At 35.4% G+C, this 14657-nt stretch overlaps 1 protein-coding gene and 1 long non-coding RNA gene across 2 annotated transcripts; one reads left to right on the forward strand and one right to left on the reverse strand.

The window, feature by feature from the left end:
* The first annotated feature begins 1948 nt into the window (after positions 1 to 1948).
* On the forward strand, positions 1949 to 2885 carry LOC104233658 (uncharacterized). The gene is made up of 2 exons (XM_070150396.1): positions 1949 to 2369; positions 2695 to 2885. Exons 1-2 carry the CDS (start codon positions 1949 to 1951, stop codon positions 2883 to 2885), a joined length of 612 nt encoding a protein of 203 aa, XP_070006497.1.
* A 5469-nt stretch (positions 2886 to 8354) lies between these two features.
* Positions 8355 to 9908, reverse strand: LOC138880037 (uncharacterized). Its single transcript, XR_011402731.1, has 2 exons — positions 9475 to 9908; positions 8355 to 8670 (listed from the first exon to the last, which is right to left on the reverse strand). It is a non-coding gene; the product is annotated as an uncharacterized lncRNA (long non-coding RNA).
* Between the last annotated feature and the right edge of the window lie 4749 nt (positions 9909 to 14657).

The raw sequence follows: 14657 nt of genomic DNA on the forward strand, positions 1-14657 counted from the left end.
TGATATTATTTTCTTATTCCCTCTCAAATCTCCCTCTAGAGGTGAGTGTGGTATATTCACTACCACTAACACGTTCATATTCTTCCAAGAATGAATATGTATTCATAAATTAGATGTTGTCACATTCACATCATGAATAGACAATAATCATCTATATGTGCTTTATAAAATCTCATGTCAAATCGATGACAAATATTACTTTCACAGAGTGAAGGATTATTTTGAGAATCCTTATTGTTCTCATTACCATAATAATGACAATTATAATTTCGTCTATTGCCACGTCCACATCCATTGACACATTCATAGTAATAATTTTGTCTTCTTTCAGACTTATCACATATTGCTATCACATTCTCTTAAGGGAATGAGAATAAAGCATATTCAATGGGACGGATTTTCAATTCTTTGCCCACAATCATACATGAATTTGATCATGGTAAGACATAGAAATTTACCACTTTGGGTGGTTATAATATCTTTCAAACTCCATTAGAGCTGCAATCAAAATTTATCGTCTTTGCTTGTATTTAAAATCAAATTATAGAATGTCAAGAATTTGAAAGAGAAAAGTAAAATACTTACCTTAAATCCAGAATTTAATCATGAAGGAAGTTCATAGAATAATTGACAATCATTATGCTCAATCCCAAATCTTCTACTCATTGGTTAGAGTCTCGTGCTGATAACGTGTTATAAAACAATAAAAGAAGAAGAAGATTATTGCAGAGAAAAGTAGGGAGAAGATAATTCTTATTGATATGTGATGAATTACAATGGAATAGAACCCTCTATTTATAGAGAGAGATTGGCTTAGCCACCAAGCAATAAACCCTAAAATTTCTCTAAATATAGACATTCACCTTAAATAGAATTCTATTTATAACAATAATGTATTTTTATCATTTTGTTCATGCATTACGCTAGGATTAGTAATGCATGAATTATTTCTATTGGATATTTAATCTAAAATGTTGAAAATTTGTATACAATGTATCCATGTTTTGTCAAAAAGAAATATGTGTGCAAAATGAGAATTTGTTTACAATAATGAGGTTAGTTTTGTCGTAGTATTTTTAATCCACGTATTACTAATACGGGCATTCTTAGTTACTAGTGTTAGAACTTGCACGATGTGCGAATAATTTGACGGAATATTAAACATATAAAATTATGATCTAATAAATCATATTGTTTTAATAATTTGAGTTATTATTTTATTATTTAATATATTGTGCATAAATATAACAAAATCTATACAAAATCAAAGGAAATCAAATAAATTATTTGTTCCTTATTTATTCTTTATTAAATTAGCAAGCACTTAGTACTATATATTTACTAATGTGAGTTTTTATTAACTTGTCAATTGGCTTAATATTTTGATACTACTTCTCTTTTAATATAACATAGATAGATATATATTTTCTTACTCCGGAAATAATTTTTTTCTCTTAAAACTTATATTATACTGTTCAAAATTCTTCAACAATCTAAATTTATCAATAATTTTTTTGAGTGTTATTTATTTATCTATTAGTTTTTAATTATATCATACAATTATCTTTATCCCCCTGTTTTCGTACATTCTTTTCTATTGCAATATTTGATTAATTTTCTCATTTATAGTTTACTAAAAATTTAAATAATATAATTTTTTTACTAATGTTTTTAATAATTATTAATTTTTAAAACTTACCAACATATATATATATATATATATATTAAACTATATAAGTCTATAGAGTTGGCTAAGATCCTCCAGAAGAGGAAGATTAATATAGCGTGTGTTCAGGAGACTAGGTGGGTCAGATCCAGGGCAAATGATGCGGATGGGTATAAGTTGTGGTACTCTGGAGTCCAAAGGGGTAAGAATGGAGTGGGTATCTTGGTAGATAGGCATCTTAGAGAGTCCGTGGAAGAGGTTAGGCGGGTGAATGATAGATTAATGACTATTAAGTTGGTGGTTGGTGAGTGTACTTTAAATGTCGTTAGCGCGTACGCGCCGCAAGCAGGGTTGGATGAGGAGATTAAACGGTATTTTTGGGAAGGGTTGGATGAGATTGTGCATAATATTCCGCCCGCCGAGAGGTTATTCATAGGCGGAGATTTCAATGGTCATATTGGGTCGGCTGCATGTGGATATACTGAGGTACATGGCGGCTTCGGTTTTGGGAAAAGGAACGGAGGGGGCACTTCACTGTTGGAATTCGCCAAGGCATTTGAGCTGGTGATTGCGAACTCAAGTTTTCTGAAGCGGGAGGAGCACTTAGTTACTTTCCAAAGTTTGGCGGCGAAGACCCAGATTGACTATTTCCTCCTTAGGAGAGGGGATAGAAGGTTGTGCGAGAATTGCAAGGTTATCCCAGGTGAGACCCTCGCACAAAACATAGGCTTTTGGTGATGGACGTTGGTATTATAATAAGGAGGAAGAAGAGGTTAGTACGAGGTCGCCCGAGGATCAGGTGGGGCGCCTTGACAAAGTATAAAGCCCAGGAGTTGTAAGGAAGTTATTGGCTATGGGAGCTTGGAGGAGTTATGGGGACACAAAAACTATGTGGTCGACGACGGCGGACTGTATAAGGATGGCGGCGAGAGAGGTGTTAGGGGTATGTTCGGGTTGCTCCGGTGGCCACAAAAGAGACTGGTGGTGGAATGAAGTTGTCTAAGGTAAAGTGGAAGCAAAAAAGGCAGCGTACATGCAGTTAGTAGGGAGCACTAGCAGGGAGGAAAGGAGGATGAATAAAGAGAGGTATAAGGTAGCTAGGAAGGAGGCGAAGCTGGCAATCACGGAGGCAAAGACAATGACTTTTGCTCACATGTATGAGGAACTGGGGGACAAAGGCGGGGAGAAGAAGTTATTCCGACTAGCTAAGGCAAGATAGATGAGGGCTAGGGATCTGGACCAAGTAAGGTGCATCAAAGACGAGGACGACAGAGTTTTGATGGGGGATGACCAAATTAAGAGGAGGTGGCAGACCTACTTTCATAAATTTCTAAATGAAGAAGGGGATCAGGATATTGTGCTAGGTGAATTGGGAAATGCCGACAATTTCCATGACTTTAGTTATAGGCACATTGAGGTCAAGGAAGTAATGGAGGCAATGCGTAAGATGAGTAGGGGCAGAGCAACCGGACCAGACGAAATTCCGGTTGAACTTTGGATGTGTGTGGGTAGAGCAGGCTTGGAATGATTAACTGGGTTATTTAATATTATATTCAAGACAAATAGGATGCCATATGAGTGGAGGTGGAGTACAATGGTCCCGTTGTACTAGAACAAAGGTGATATCCAGAGTTGTAATAATTATAGGGGTATCAAATTACTGAGTCATACCATGAAAGTTTGGGAAAAAGTGATAGAAATGAGGGTGCGAAGGACGATGTCTATTCCAGACAACCAGTTCGGGTTCATGCCGAGGCGTTCTAGCACAGAAGCTATCCACCTTATTAGGAGGATGGTGGAACAGGACATGGATAGGAAGAAAGATCTCCACAAGATATTTATTGATCTGGAGAAAGCATACAGCAAGGTTCCTAGGGAGGTTCTATGGAGCTGCTTGGAGGCGAAATGGGTGCCGATTCCCTACATTAAGGTGATCAAAGACATGTATGATGGAGCTAAGACTAGGATTAGGATAGTAGGAGGCAATTTCGAGAATTTTCCGGTTGTTATGGGGTTGCACCAAGGGTCTGCGCTCAGCCCGTTCCTATTTGCCCTGTGATGGATGCACTGACTTATCATATTCAAGGGGAGGTGCCATGGTGTATGCTATTTGCTGATGACATAGTTCTGATTTATGATATGCGAGGCAGCGTCAACGAGAGGCTAGAGGTTTGGAGATATGCCCTTGAGTCTAAGAGTTTCAAGTTGAGTAGGACTAAGACTGAATACCTAGAGTGCAAGTTCAGCGTCGAGCATACGGAAGCGGGGGTGGACGTGAGGCTCGACTCCCAAGTCATTCCCAAGAGGAGTAGTTTCAAGTAACTTGGGTCGGTTATTCAGGGGATTGGGGAGATCGAGGATGTCATACACCATATAGGGGTGGGGTGAATGAAGTGGAGGTTAGCGTCGGGAGTCCTGTGTGACAAAAAAATACCACCAATACTAAAAGGTAAGTTTTATAAAGCAGTGGTTAGGCCTGCCATGTTGTACGGGATCGAGTGTTGGCCGGTTAAGAACTCACATATCCAATAGATGAAAGTAATAGAGATGAGGATGTTTAGGTGGATGTGCGGGCATACTAAGATGGATAAGATTAGGAATGAAGCTATTCGGGAGAAGGTGGGCGTAGCCCCCGTGGAGGACAAGATGAGGGAAGCAAGACTCAGATGGTTCGGGCACATTCAAAGGAGGAGCACTGATGCTCCGGTAAGGAGATGTGAGCGACTAGCTATGGTGGGCACGAGGAGAGGTATAGGACGGCCCAAAAAGTATTGGGGAGAGGTGATCAGGTAGGACATGACACAACTTAGGATTGCTGAGGACATGACCCTTGACAGGGAATTATGGAGGTCGAGTATTAAAGTTGTAGGTTAGGAGGTAGTTGTGAATATTTCTTCGAAGCATCAGAGTTAGACTTGCTAGTTAGGTTTTAGTTTTAGAATGTTAGTGGTTTCTACTGATGCCGGTCTTTACCTACTGGTTATTGTGTACTTTCCATCTATTTCGTTTTTTTATATTGCTGTTATTCTATTATGATTCTATTGATAATACTAATGTATCGTCTCTTGTCGTCTTCTTGAGCTGAGGGTCTCCTGAAAACAACCTCTCTACCCCTCAGCGTAGAGGTAAGGTCTGCGTACATACTACCCTCCCCAGACCCCACTAGTGGGATTACACTGAGCCGTTGTTGTTGTTATTGTTGTATGCTTATCTTATGTATAACATCCTAATAGTATCTTTATATTTTTGTATTTTTTATTATGAAATTATGAATTCTATTTATTAATTAAAATTTCCTACATGAGAAACTTAATTAGTATATACATTTTTACGCTATCGCTTACTTTTTTTATTTATTATAGTATTCTTCCTTTATAACTATTTGTTTATTATGATTTTAGTTATGTGTATATATGTACGACTTTTATCATCGTAATTCTAAGTATAAATCTTATATTTTAATAAGTTTCCACAAATTTATATTTTATTTATTTTTGTCTTAATATTATTAAATTATCATATAAATTTTTAATAAATTATCAGTAATAAATACAATGAATATAATTTTGTATTACTCTTGAATTTTAACCTGACTTTATTCTGTATGACTTTCTCATAATTATTTCAATATTTAAATGTATCAATAATATTTTTCAAGTATTATTTATTTACTTAATTTTATCAATTAAATTTAAAGTATGGATGAAATCACACTATATCTATTTTCCTCTTTATACATTAGTTTTTGTTCTACAATATTTTAATTTTTTCAAGTTAGTGTTTATCTAGAATACGAATATTATTGTATTATTTTTCTAAATGGATGGTATTGAATTAATTCAAAGGTTAAACATCGAAGTTCTTTTAATATATGTCATAAATCTACTAATAACTATAATAATTATTATTTAATATTATTTTCAATAAGAAATTAAATTGAATTATTCTTCCCGTTTGTACTTAATATGATTTTTTTTTATTAAGAATACTACATAAGAAGTTAAATTATATCTTTTTATAATTTATTTATTTCTTAAAATTATTGTTTATATTTTTATCTTTAGTTATATCTTATCCATATAGCATATAACATGACCATATGAATTATTATACAAAAACTTTCTCATCTCAGAAAACAAATTAGTCTTATTATTTTATATATCTCTACATTGAAGTTATATAGTTATATAGTTTTTCCTTTTTTATAATAGTTTCCTTAAAATATATAGATGTTTAATTATTTTAAATTCAAATTCAAAAAGAGTAACTAATTATTAACTAACTTAACTAATCTGTCCTAAAATTTGACACTTGTTGAATTGTTGTTGTGACACTTGGCATCATCATATTGATTTGTTTCTCCTATTCTACGTAGATAGATTCTACATTTGATTCCCGTATAACTTAAACATATACCATTATTTATGAAAGAAATAATATTTTTCAACCAAATACTGCACGAAATAATGTTAAAATTTTTATGCGGAGTTTATCTCCTCCTTAGATGAAACGAAACGACCCCTTAGCAGATCGTTTGGCAGGTGTGGAAGAGAGCTAGTATCATAAATTTTTAATATATTAAGTCCTGAGAACTATTTTTTCCTTTTTTCTTTCATAAATAATATTTATTTAGTCTGTGGGAAAGTTCATAAATGTAGAGTAAAAAGAGAGAAAACAATTAAATATTAAAAAAGTATTAAAAAAGAAAAATAAAGGTTAATAATTTGAAGGGTAAAATAAGTATTTAGCCACTGAAGTGACCCATTTTTTTTAGTAGCGGGGTTTTGCATCGACCCCTACCGTGTTAATTAATACCCAAAAGACGAAAATATAAAGGAGGGGGACATTAGACCTATGGGGTACTATATGACCTTTGTATTATAAAGAAAAAAAATATAATTTTACTAGATAATTTCAAATAGTTGAGTGATTATTTAAATAATTGATTCATTCATTATTATAAGGACAAGATTATCAAATTTAATAAATTTATTCACAGATTTATGCAATTTGCTATTTGGTGCCGTTCCAATATGAACTAATCCATACAATAATGAAATCCAGAAGAGTCAACGTAAAATTCAAACTTATTAGTGTTTTTTCTCTTAACCACGAAGGAAAACTTTATTAATCTTGCACTCAAATCACAAGCATTGTATCTACATTTTTCTTCATATTTATAAATTGAACCTGCTAAATTTGTTAAATTTCTGAAACTCCATTATTAAAAAAATCATGAAACTCCATTATTTCATCTTAGCCTTTCTTGTAGCATCAATATCAATTGTCTCTCATTTCGCACAATCTGAAAAATGGTGATTATTCACCAAATTCACCATTCTATAGCCCTGCCTTAAATCAAAGACAACTAATGACTAGCGCTTTACAACGTTCCATCAATCGGGCAAAAAATTTCATGTCAAATACTCAATGTCACACCCCTTTTTACCCCTCCAAGAGATAAGTGTAAAATATTATGGATTGTGGGTTAAAGAGCTTTTTCAATTAAAGTGACAAATTTGAAATAAGGATTATTTTATTTATAGAGTCGCCACTTGGAATTGATTTCTACTGGTGTTCCAAGTCACCTTTTATTTGAATCCCTATTCAAAGGAATGTTTGACTCTATTATTATTGGTCTGCGAAAACAAAGTCCGAGTAAGGAATTCTGTTGACCGGGGAGAAGGTGTAAGGCATTCCCTGAGTCCCGTGGTTCTAGCACAGTCGCTTTATTGACTACATTTGGCTTGAATTAAACTTGGATAAACTGTGATTTATGTGATTATTATGCTTTTCTTATGTCCGCTTTTACTTATTTGATAAAATAATAATAATAATAAAATATCATAATCACACTACGCTAACGAATGTGTAATCTAGACAAAATTTATTGGCTTAGTCATAACAGCACTACGCAAGCGAATCCACAGTCATGACAAAGAATTATTAGCACGTTATTACTTTCAGAAAAATTATTATATTTGTGTATTGAAAAAATTATTTATTAAGAGTTACTATTGCGCTACGCAAGCAAATCCGCGAGTTTAGCAAAGAGTTTATTAAATTAGAAAATAATTAAAGCTAGTAGAAATAGTATGAGATTACTGAATTAGAATATTAAGAGTTAATATCACGCTACGCAAGCGAGTCCTTGAAATAATAATAATAAAAAGTTAAAACGGACCTACTGGTTGCCTAACGTTTAAATTAATTAAAGGTACTTAAGTTATTGGATTATTATTACACATCATGAAAATTAACTAATTCTTAATAAGTCTATTCAACTAATCTAGTAAGTATTATTTTGAAGATAGATCATATTATTTATTGAGAAAGTGGGCGAATTTGCTTACTTAGTTATGGCATTGGGCCAACATCTATGAAATAAATGGACAAAATATTTATAGACTTCTTAAAAGCATTGGGCCTATTGGACAAAATCTGCCTTGGCCAATAATTGGGCTCCGAAATGGGCACAAGCTGAAAACCCAATAGATTTCAAATGCTGGTTTACTACGACAGCCCACCTGGGCTAAATTGCGAGTCTGGCCTCTTTTGCTCTAAGCCATTAACCCTTATTTTTAACTAGCAATTTCAAAACCTATTTAGGATCTAGCCACTTTCTACCAAAAAAAAATAATCTAAAATCCTTGCAGAGATGGTCACATATAAAATCTGTAAAAATAAATAAAGGTTTCAAGCATGTCTCTTTTGTTATTTTTCATAAACTGGCCAGAACTGCAAAGGTGCAAAAGGAGTCTTTAAGCACATTGCAACCTACTTGGAACATCTCAATTTTGTATGCATCAATACTATAATAGATAGTAAAGACAAATAACACATGAATAAAAAAATGTTTGATCAACCAAAGATTTATTTTACATATGAACTACAACAAGATATATTTAAACAATGAAGAAATTTAGCTAAGCACTCATTTATTTAAATGGACATGCTCCCAACAATCAAAATGAGTTCAAATCTTCTTGTTAATGTGAAAACATCTGCAACATAAGATTAAAGAGTTACCTGAGTCGCAGAATAATAAATACAGCAACAAAGAATGGAAGCTCAACAACTAAAGCAACATAAAAATAGCAGCACAACAACAGCAAAACCAACAGCAAATCCGTGTTAAAACAACTCGAAAACTCAGAGAAGAAACCCAGAAGCAAACTCTAAAGAGGACTTATACTTTTCTAAAAAGAGTTTTGCACTTTAAGATTCACTCTTAAGACTTACAATTTCAGCTTACTAAAAGATGCTTCAGCTGCTAATTTTTTGTTGTTGTTGTTGTTGTTGTATGTTCAAAAGCAGAAAATGATCCCCTCCAAAATGTGATGGAGTCCCCTCTATATATCAAAACAACCAGCTATTTCAAAAAATTAAAAATCAATCTTTTTGACAGATTTTTCTACAAAATCTGCTCTTAAATTCAAAAAGCAAGACTTTCTAGTTCAAATCTTGTCAAGTATTTCAAACAAAATCTGCTCTCCACTATTCAAAGATAGACTTTATTCAAATAATGTCCAAAGGTCTACATTTTCTTACCAAACAATTTGACTTTTGAGTGTTGTACTCAAAGAGTCTTGAAGCAGTAAACAAACAACCAAACAAGTACCATATACTCTTAAGTATTTTTCATTACCTCACTTTTATCAATACAAAACTATTTTACTACTTCAACAAGTGCAAAAACAGAAAAATTAATATTTCAAACTTCAAAAACTAATGCTAAAATAATTAATAATAGACAAAAATAAAATCTGAAAAAAAAAAATCAGCCATGAAAAAGAATAGTATTTTACCATTTTACACATCAAATGGCCGAAAAATGGTGGTATGCCAAAGAGGGTGTTCCGGGAGGTCGCCGGAATTATGCCGGATTTTGGTCGCTGGATTTTTGTGGTAGAATTGACATCAATAGCTAGGTCTTGAGGAGCTCTATCCATTGATGTAGGTATTTTGGGGTGGTAGTGGTTGGAACTTCAAGAATTTGGGCAAAAAAAGTGACGGAAAAGTTTCCTAGATCTAAGATTCAAGGAGTTTGAGGGATTTTTTTAGGATTTGGTTTGGAGATATGGAAAGAGGAAGTTGTGGAGATTACGTGGCATGAATTTGGAGGTGTTTGGAGGTGGTCCGCCGGCAGCGGCGATTTCCGGCAGGCGGCGGTGGGCGGAGCTGGGGCAGCATGAGAGAGTGAAGAGAGAGAGAAGAGAGAAGAAGGAGAGAGAAAGAAGAGAGAGGAAATAAAGGGGAAATGAGGAAATTTTTTGGGGATTTTAGGCTTTAAATAACTATGATGAAGATCAACTAGGACCGTTGGATTAAATCAAAATGGGTGGATGAGATTGAATCTTGTCACTTAACCAAAACGACGTAGTTTCAAGACAAAATTACGTCGTTTTAAGCTCTTCTTGGCAGCCCCCTTTTGGACCGGATTTGGGCTCTTTGGGCTCAAATTTTGGGCCAATTTTGACACAATTTTAATTAAATTATACTAGCCCAATCCGTACCCCATTTTCAAACCATTACTCAATTCTTAAAACCTATACATACACAAATAAGAACAAACACATACACACACATACATACATATATATATACAAGGCAAAAATTAGGCATTTACACTCAACTCTCAACTTCAATAATTCCTGATATAAAAGGATTATATCTCATAAAAATTTCAATCGGCACGAAACCAAGTATCAAATGTCAAGCCTTTCCTCTCAAATTGGACAAATGGCATCTCACCTAAAGAACTCAAACCATGAAAGATCTTAAGAAGATATTGTTCAATATAATACGCCACTCCACACAAACAACATGCAAATTAAACTACCAATCATTAGCCCAGCTCCCAACACTCCTTCTGCCAAACCAAAGTCACGCCCAAAAAAGACTCTATAAAAAATCACAATCCATCTCTGCAAAATGCCAAGAATCCCGTCTACCTTGAGAAGAAGACACAGGCTAATTCAAATCCTGAGACACCATAGAGCCCAAATTATGGAGAACCAACTCCCTGTCCCCCCACAGTTGGAAAATTCACAAATAATCCTAGTTCAACCTCCTCAAAACCAGGATTACCAACCACTTTCATGGATGAAAGTGGGTCTGCTGGGCCAGGCAGTGTCATTCAATGTCCAAATAAATGGACAGGAAGCTATTGTCATTCTCCACAGCACACAACATCTTGCTCAAATGATATCCGAGGGAATGAGACTCGCTATGAACAACTACTTGAATCAGGTATGGTTAAACAACATACTACCCCCGTTGGCACCATCAATGAATCCTCACCTGATGCATGCAATGATGCATCAGTGGAATATGCCACCCCATTTCAACCCCATGCAACCACAAAATCCACACCTAGATACGCTATTCTTCCCCCCCATAAACCCTCTCTCACCTGAACCCTATCTTTATGCCTTGGGAGAACCCTCCCCAGCCCCAAGCTCAACAAGAACCACCACTGGAACAACACCCTCCAGTGTTCCAACCCCAGATGATGCAGGAGGAAGAAGAAGAAGATTCTCCAGGGGAGGAAATAGGAGACCCACTAATTCCAAGAGTGGAGCAAATCTTGGAGTTCTCAAGCATAAACGAGGTAAAGGTTTTTCTCTTCATGGAGATGCAAGATAAGAGGCATGTACTTAGATGTCCACTAGTATTCTACAAGTGCTCAATGAACATTAGGCCTCCCCAAGACCCAACAGTGGGAAATCGAGCCATGTTTCTTGTACCCTCGCTCAGGAGGAACCTGTATTCTTAGAGGGAGGGAGGGAGAATGGGGAACCAACAAACCTACAACTGAACCTAGCCATGAATCGTCCAACTAATTTCATAATATGGAACACTAGGGAGGGAACAACGATGAGTTTAGAAGAAATTTCAGAGAAATGGTAGACACACATAGGCCATGCATGGTCACTCTATTGGAAACTAGGATGGCTAACCATGCACAAATGCTAGGAGATTTTGGCTTCTCAGAAATGATAGATATGCATGCTGAAGGTCAAGCAAGAGGGATGGTAGTAATGTGGAATCACAATATCGTCACAGTCCAGAATTTTGTGCGCAGAAACCAGAAAATTCATGCTACTATTGAGGTACTACCAATACGTAAATCCTGACTTTTTTCTTCAATATATGCCAGCACTGATAGGAATGATAGAAATAATATGTGGAAAAACTTAGAAAATATCCATAATACCTATAAAAGGATTTGGATGGTAGGTGGTGACTTAAATGATATAATGGGTGCAAATGAAAAACTTGGAGGTAGATCGGTAAATAATAATAGAAGTAATTTCCTTTGGTCAAAAATCAATAACTGTAATCTTATTGACATTGGTTATAAAGGTTGTAAATTTACCTGGTCTAACTATAGAAAGCTAAATAGAGGACTAATAATAGGGAGCCTAGATAAAATATTAGAAAATGGACAGTGGCTAGATTTATTTCCTAATTGCTTAGTTATTCACCTCCCTAAAACGTATTCTGACCGTAACCCCTTATTGGTTGAATTAATCCCGAGCAGTAGATTTGACTATAAACAACCTTTTAGATTTGGGACATTTTGGTGTAGACACCCGGATCTCCAAAATATTGTAAAAAAGTATTGGGAAGGTATGGATTACTATAAAGCTAGTGAGAGCTTTGTGGCAAACATTAGAACTTGGAAGAAAAATATATTTGGAGACCTTACTGCCAAGAAAAAGAAAATCCTAGCTAGGCTCCAAGGAATCCAAAATTCTATAAATTACATCAAATAGTTTGTTTTTACAACAATTAGAAATTAGCCTGAAAAAGGACTACAATGATATCCTTAGGATGGAGAAAGTTTACTGAAAATTGAGGGCTAGAGTAATGTGGTTAAATGAAGGGGACACAAATACAAAGTTTTTTCACATAACTGCCTCCAATAGAAAAAGGACCAATAAAATTACCTTCTTTAAGGACGAGGCTGGAAACTGGCTTAACGACCATAGCCTGATCACATCCATGTTAGCAACTACTTTAAGGATGCTTTCACTACATCACACACAAGCACCAATTGGGATGACATTAAAACTAGCCCCTCTAGTCATTATAACTACGATATGGGTGCTCTTGATAATCCATTCATGGACATTGAAATAACTAGAGCCATCTTCTCCTTTAAACCTTTTAATGCCCTGGTCCTTGTCACACCTCCTTTTTACCACTCTTACAAGGGATGTAAGGGAGTTTTTCCAATTTAAGTGACAATCGAAACAGAATTATTATTTAAGATCAGAGTCGCCACTTGGGATAGTTTGTGGTGTCCAAAGTCACAGGTTTAGAATCCCGAATCAAGGAGATTTGACTCTGTTTATGTCTGCGAAACACAGAAATCCGGGTAAGGTATTCTGTTAACCCGGAAGAAGGTGTTAGGCACTCCCGAGTTCCGTGGTTTTAGTACGGTCGCTTTGATCATACTTGGCTTAAATAAATTATTTGATTACTAATTTTAGAACCTATGTGCATTTGCTCTTTTTTAATTAAGAAATTATCTTGAAACGGGTCGCACGTACGTGTACCCGTTTGTTTGGTGCGTCAAAATCATGTCACGCGAACGTGTCCGCAATTAATAACGCTTTATTATTATTAAGAATATTTTATCGAAGTTGCGTGAACGCATACTCCGATTTTATTTTTAAGATCATAATCATGTCACGCGAACGTATACACAACCACAATAGTATTTTAAACGCGCCTAAAGGCTTTGATACAAATACTCATTTAAAAAAAATTCTAGTTATGATATTTGTGAGGGCAATAGGTGATTTAATTCGAATGGCACACCTCACTCCGTTCTAAAGAACTATACTTAATTAGGCCTAAGGGTGTTTTATTCACAAATAACTCGGATTTAAAGCTTTTGAACATGGGCAAGGAAATATAGAACATGCCTATAATAATGTGGGCAAAGTGCTGGGCTAATAGCTGGCCTAACATATTATTAAACGGGCATACAAAGAGGGGGGAAACGTCATGACTGCATGGGCTTCTGAAATCGAACCCAACAGACATGGACCTTGAAACACTTGCCAGGCTTCATGTGTCAAGATCACTTCATTTGGGGCTGACGCCCAAACCCAAACACCCCAGAAATACACATTTGAACTTAATTAAAAGTGAAATAACCAACTGTTAATACATGTTTTCATGCAGATATGCATTAAGCAACAAAACTGGACCTTATTTCGAACACATGAAAGGTCACTAGGCCCCAACTGAGGCCCATGACGTTTGATCCAGTTCCTATTGGGGTGGGCCTTTCTTGTTTCAAACCCCAACATGGAGTACCATAGAGGAACATATTACTGCGTATTCAATCACTACCAACAACAGTCAAGCCAAAATCAATTAACAACAAATCCACCATGGTTGTTACGATAATAATCATATGAAAACTTATGAGTGCGATTGACTGTGCAGTACTATATAAGTCCCATTGCTCTTTTCACCTTGGTTTAGCTTTGTATCAAATCGCAAGTCTAACTACCATTAGCCACCCAATAAGAATAGGCTTCAAGCCAAACTAAAGAGAAACAGATCATGTAGGAGACAATAGCTAATAAGTAGAGGAGTAACCTTGAAATCCAAAATAAACTCAAATCCAAACTTCAAAGAGACGAAACTAACTACTTCTATTGCAATTTTTCATGAAACTGATATACTAATGAATACTTGCCAAAGTGAATATGGTCTATCCATCCAAGCTTTAATCCACAACAATAGAGTTATCAATCTCTAACACAACATCAACAACAAACCTATTTTTGGGCTTAATACTTGCTGATTTGGCCAACCAGTGGCCAAATCCACAAACTGCAGCCAATACTCAACAACAACAACCTTCAATAATCCTCAAATAGGCATCACTTTGAGCAGGATCACCGATTCCACAGAAACATACATCATACACAGCACAACAAAGCTAGTTGTGAAACACATTTCA

This window comes from Nicotiana sylvestris, chromosome 1, assembly GCF_000393655.2.
Source record: "Nicotiana sylvestris chromosome 1, ASM39365v2, whole genome shotgun sequence".
Lineage (NCBI taxonomy): Eukaryota > Viridiplantae > Streptophyta > Magnoliopsida > Solanales > Solanaceae > Nicotiana > Nicotiana sylvestris.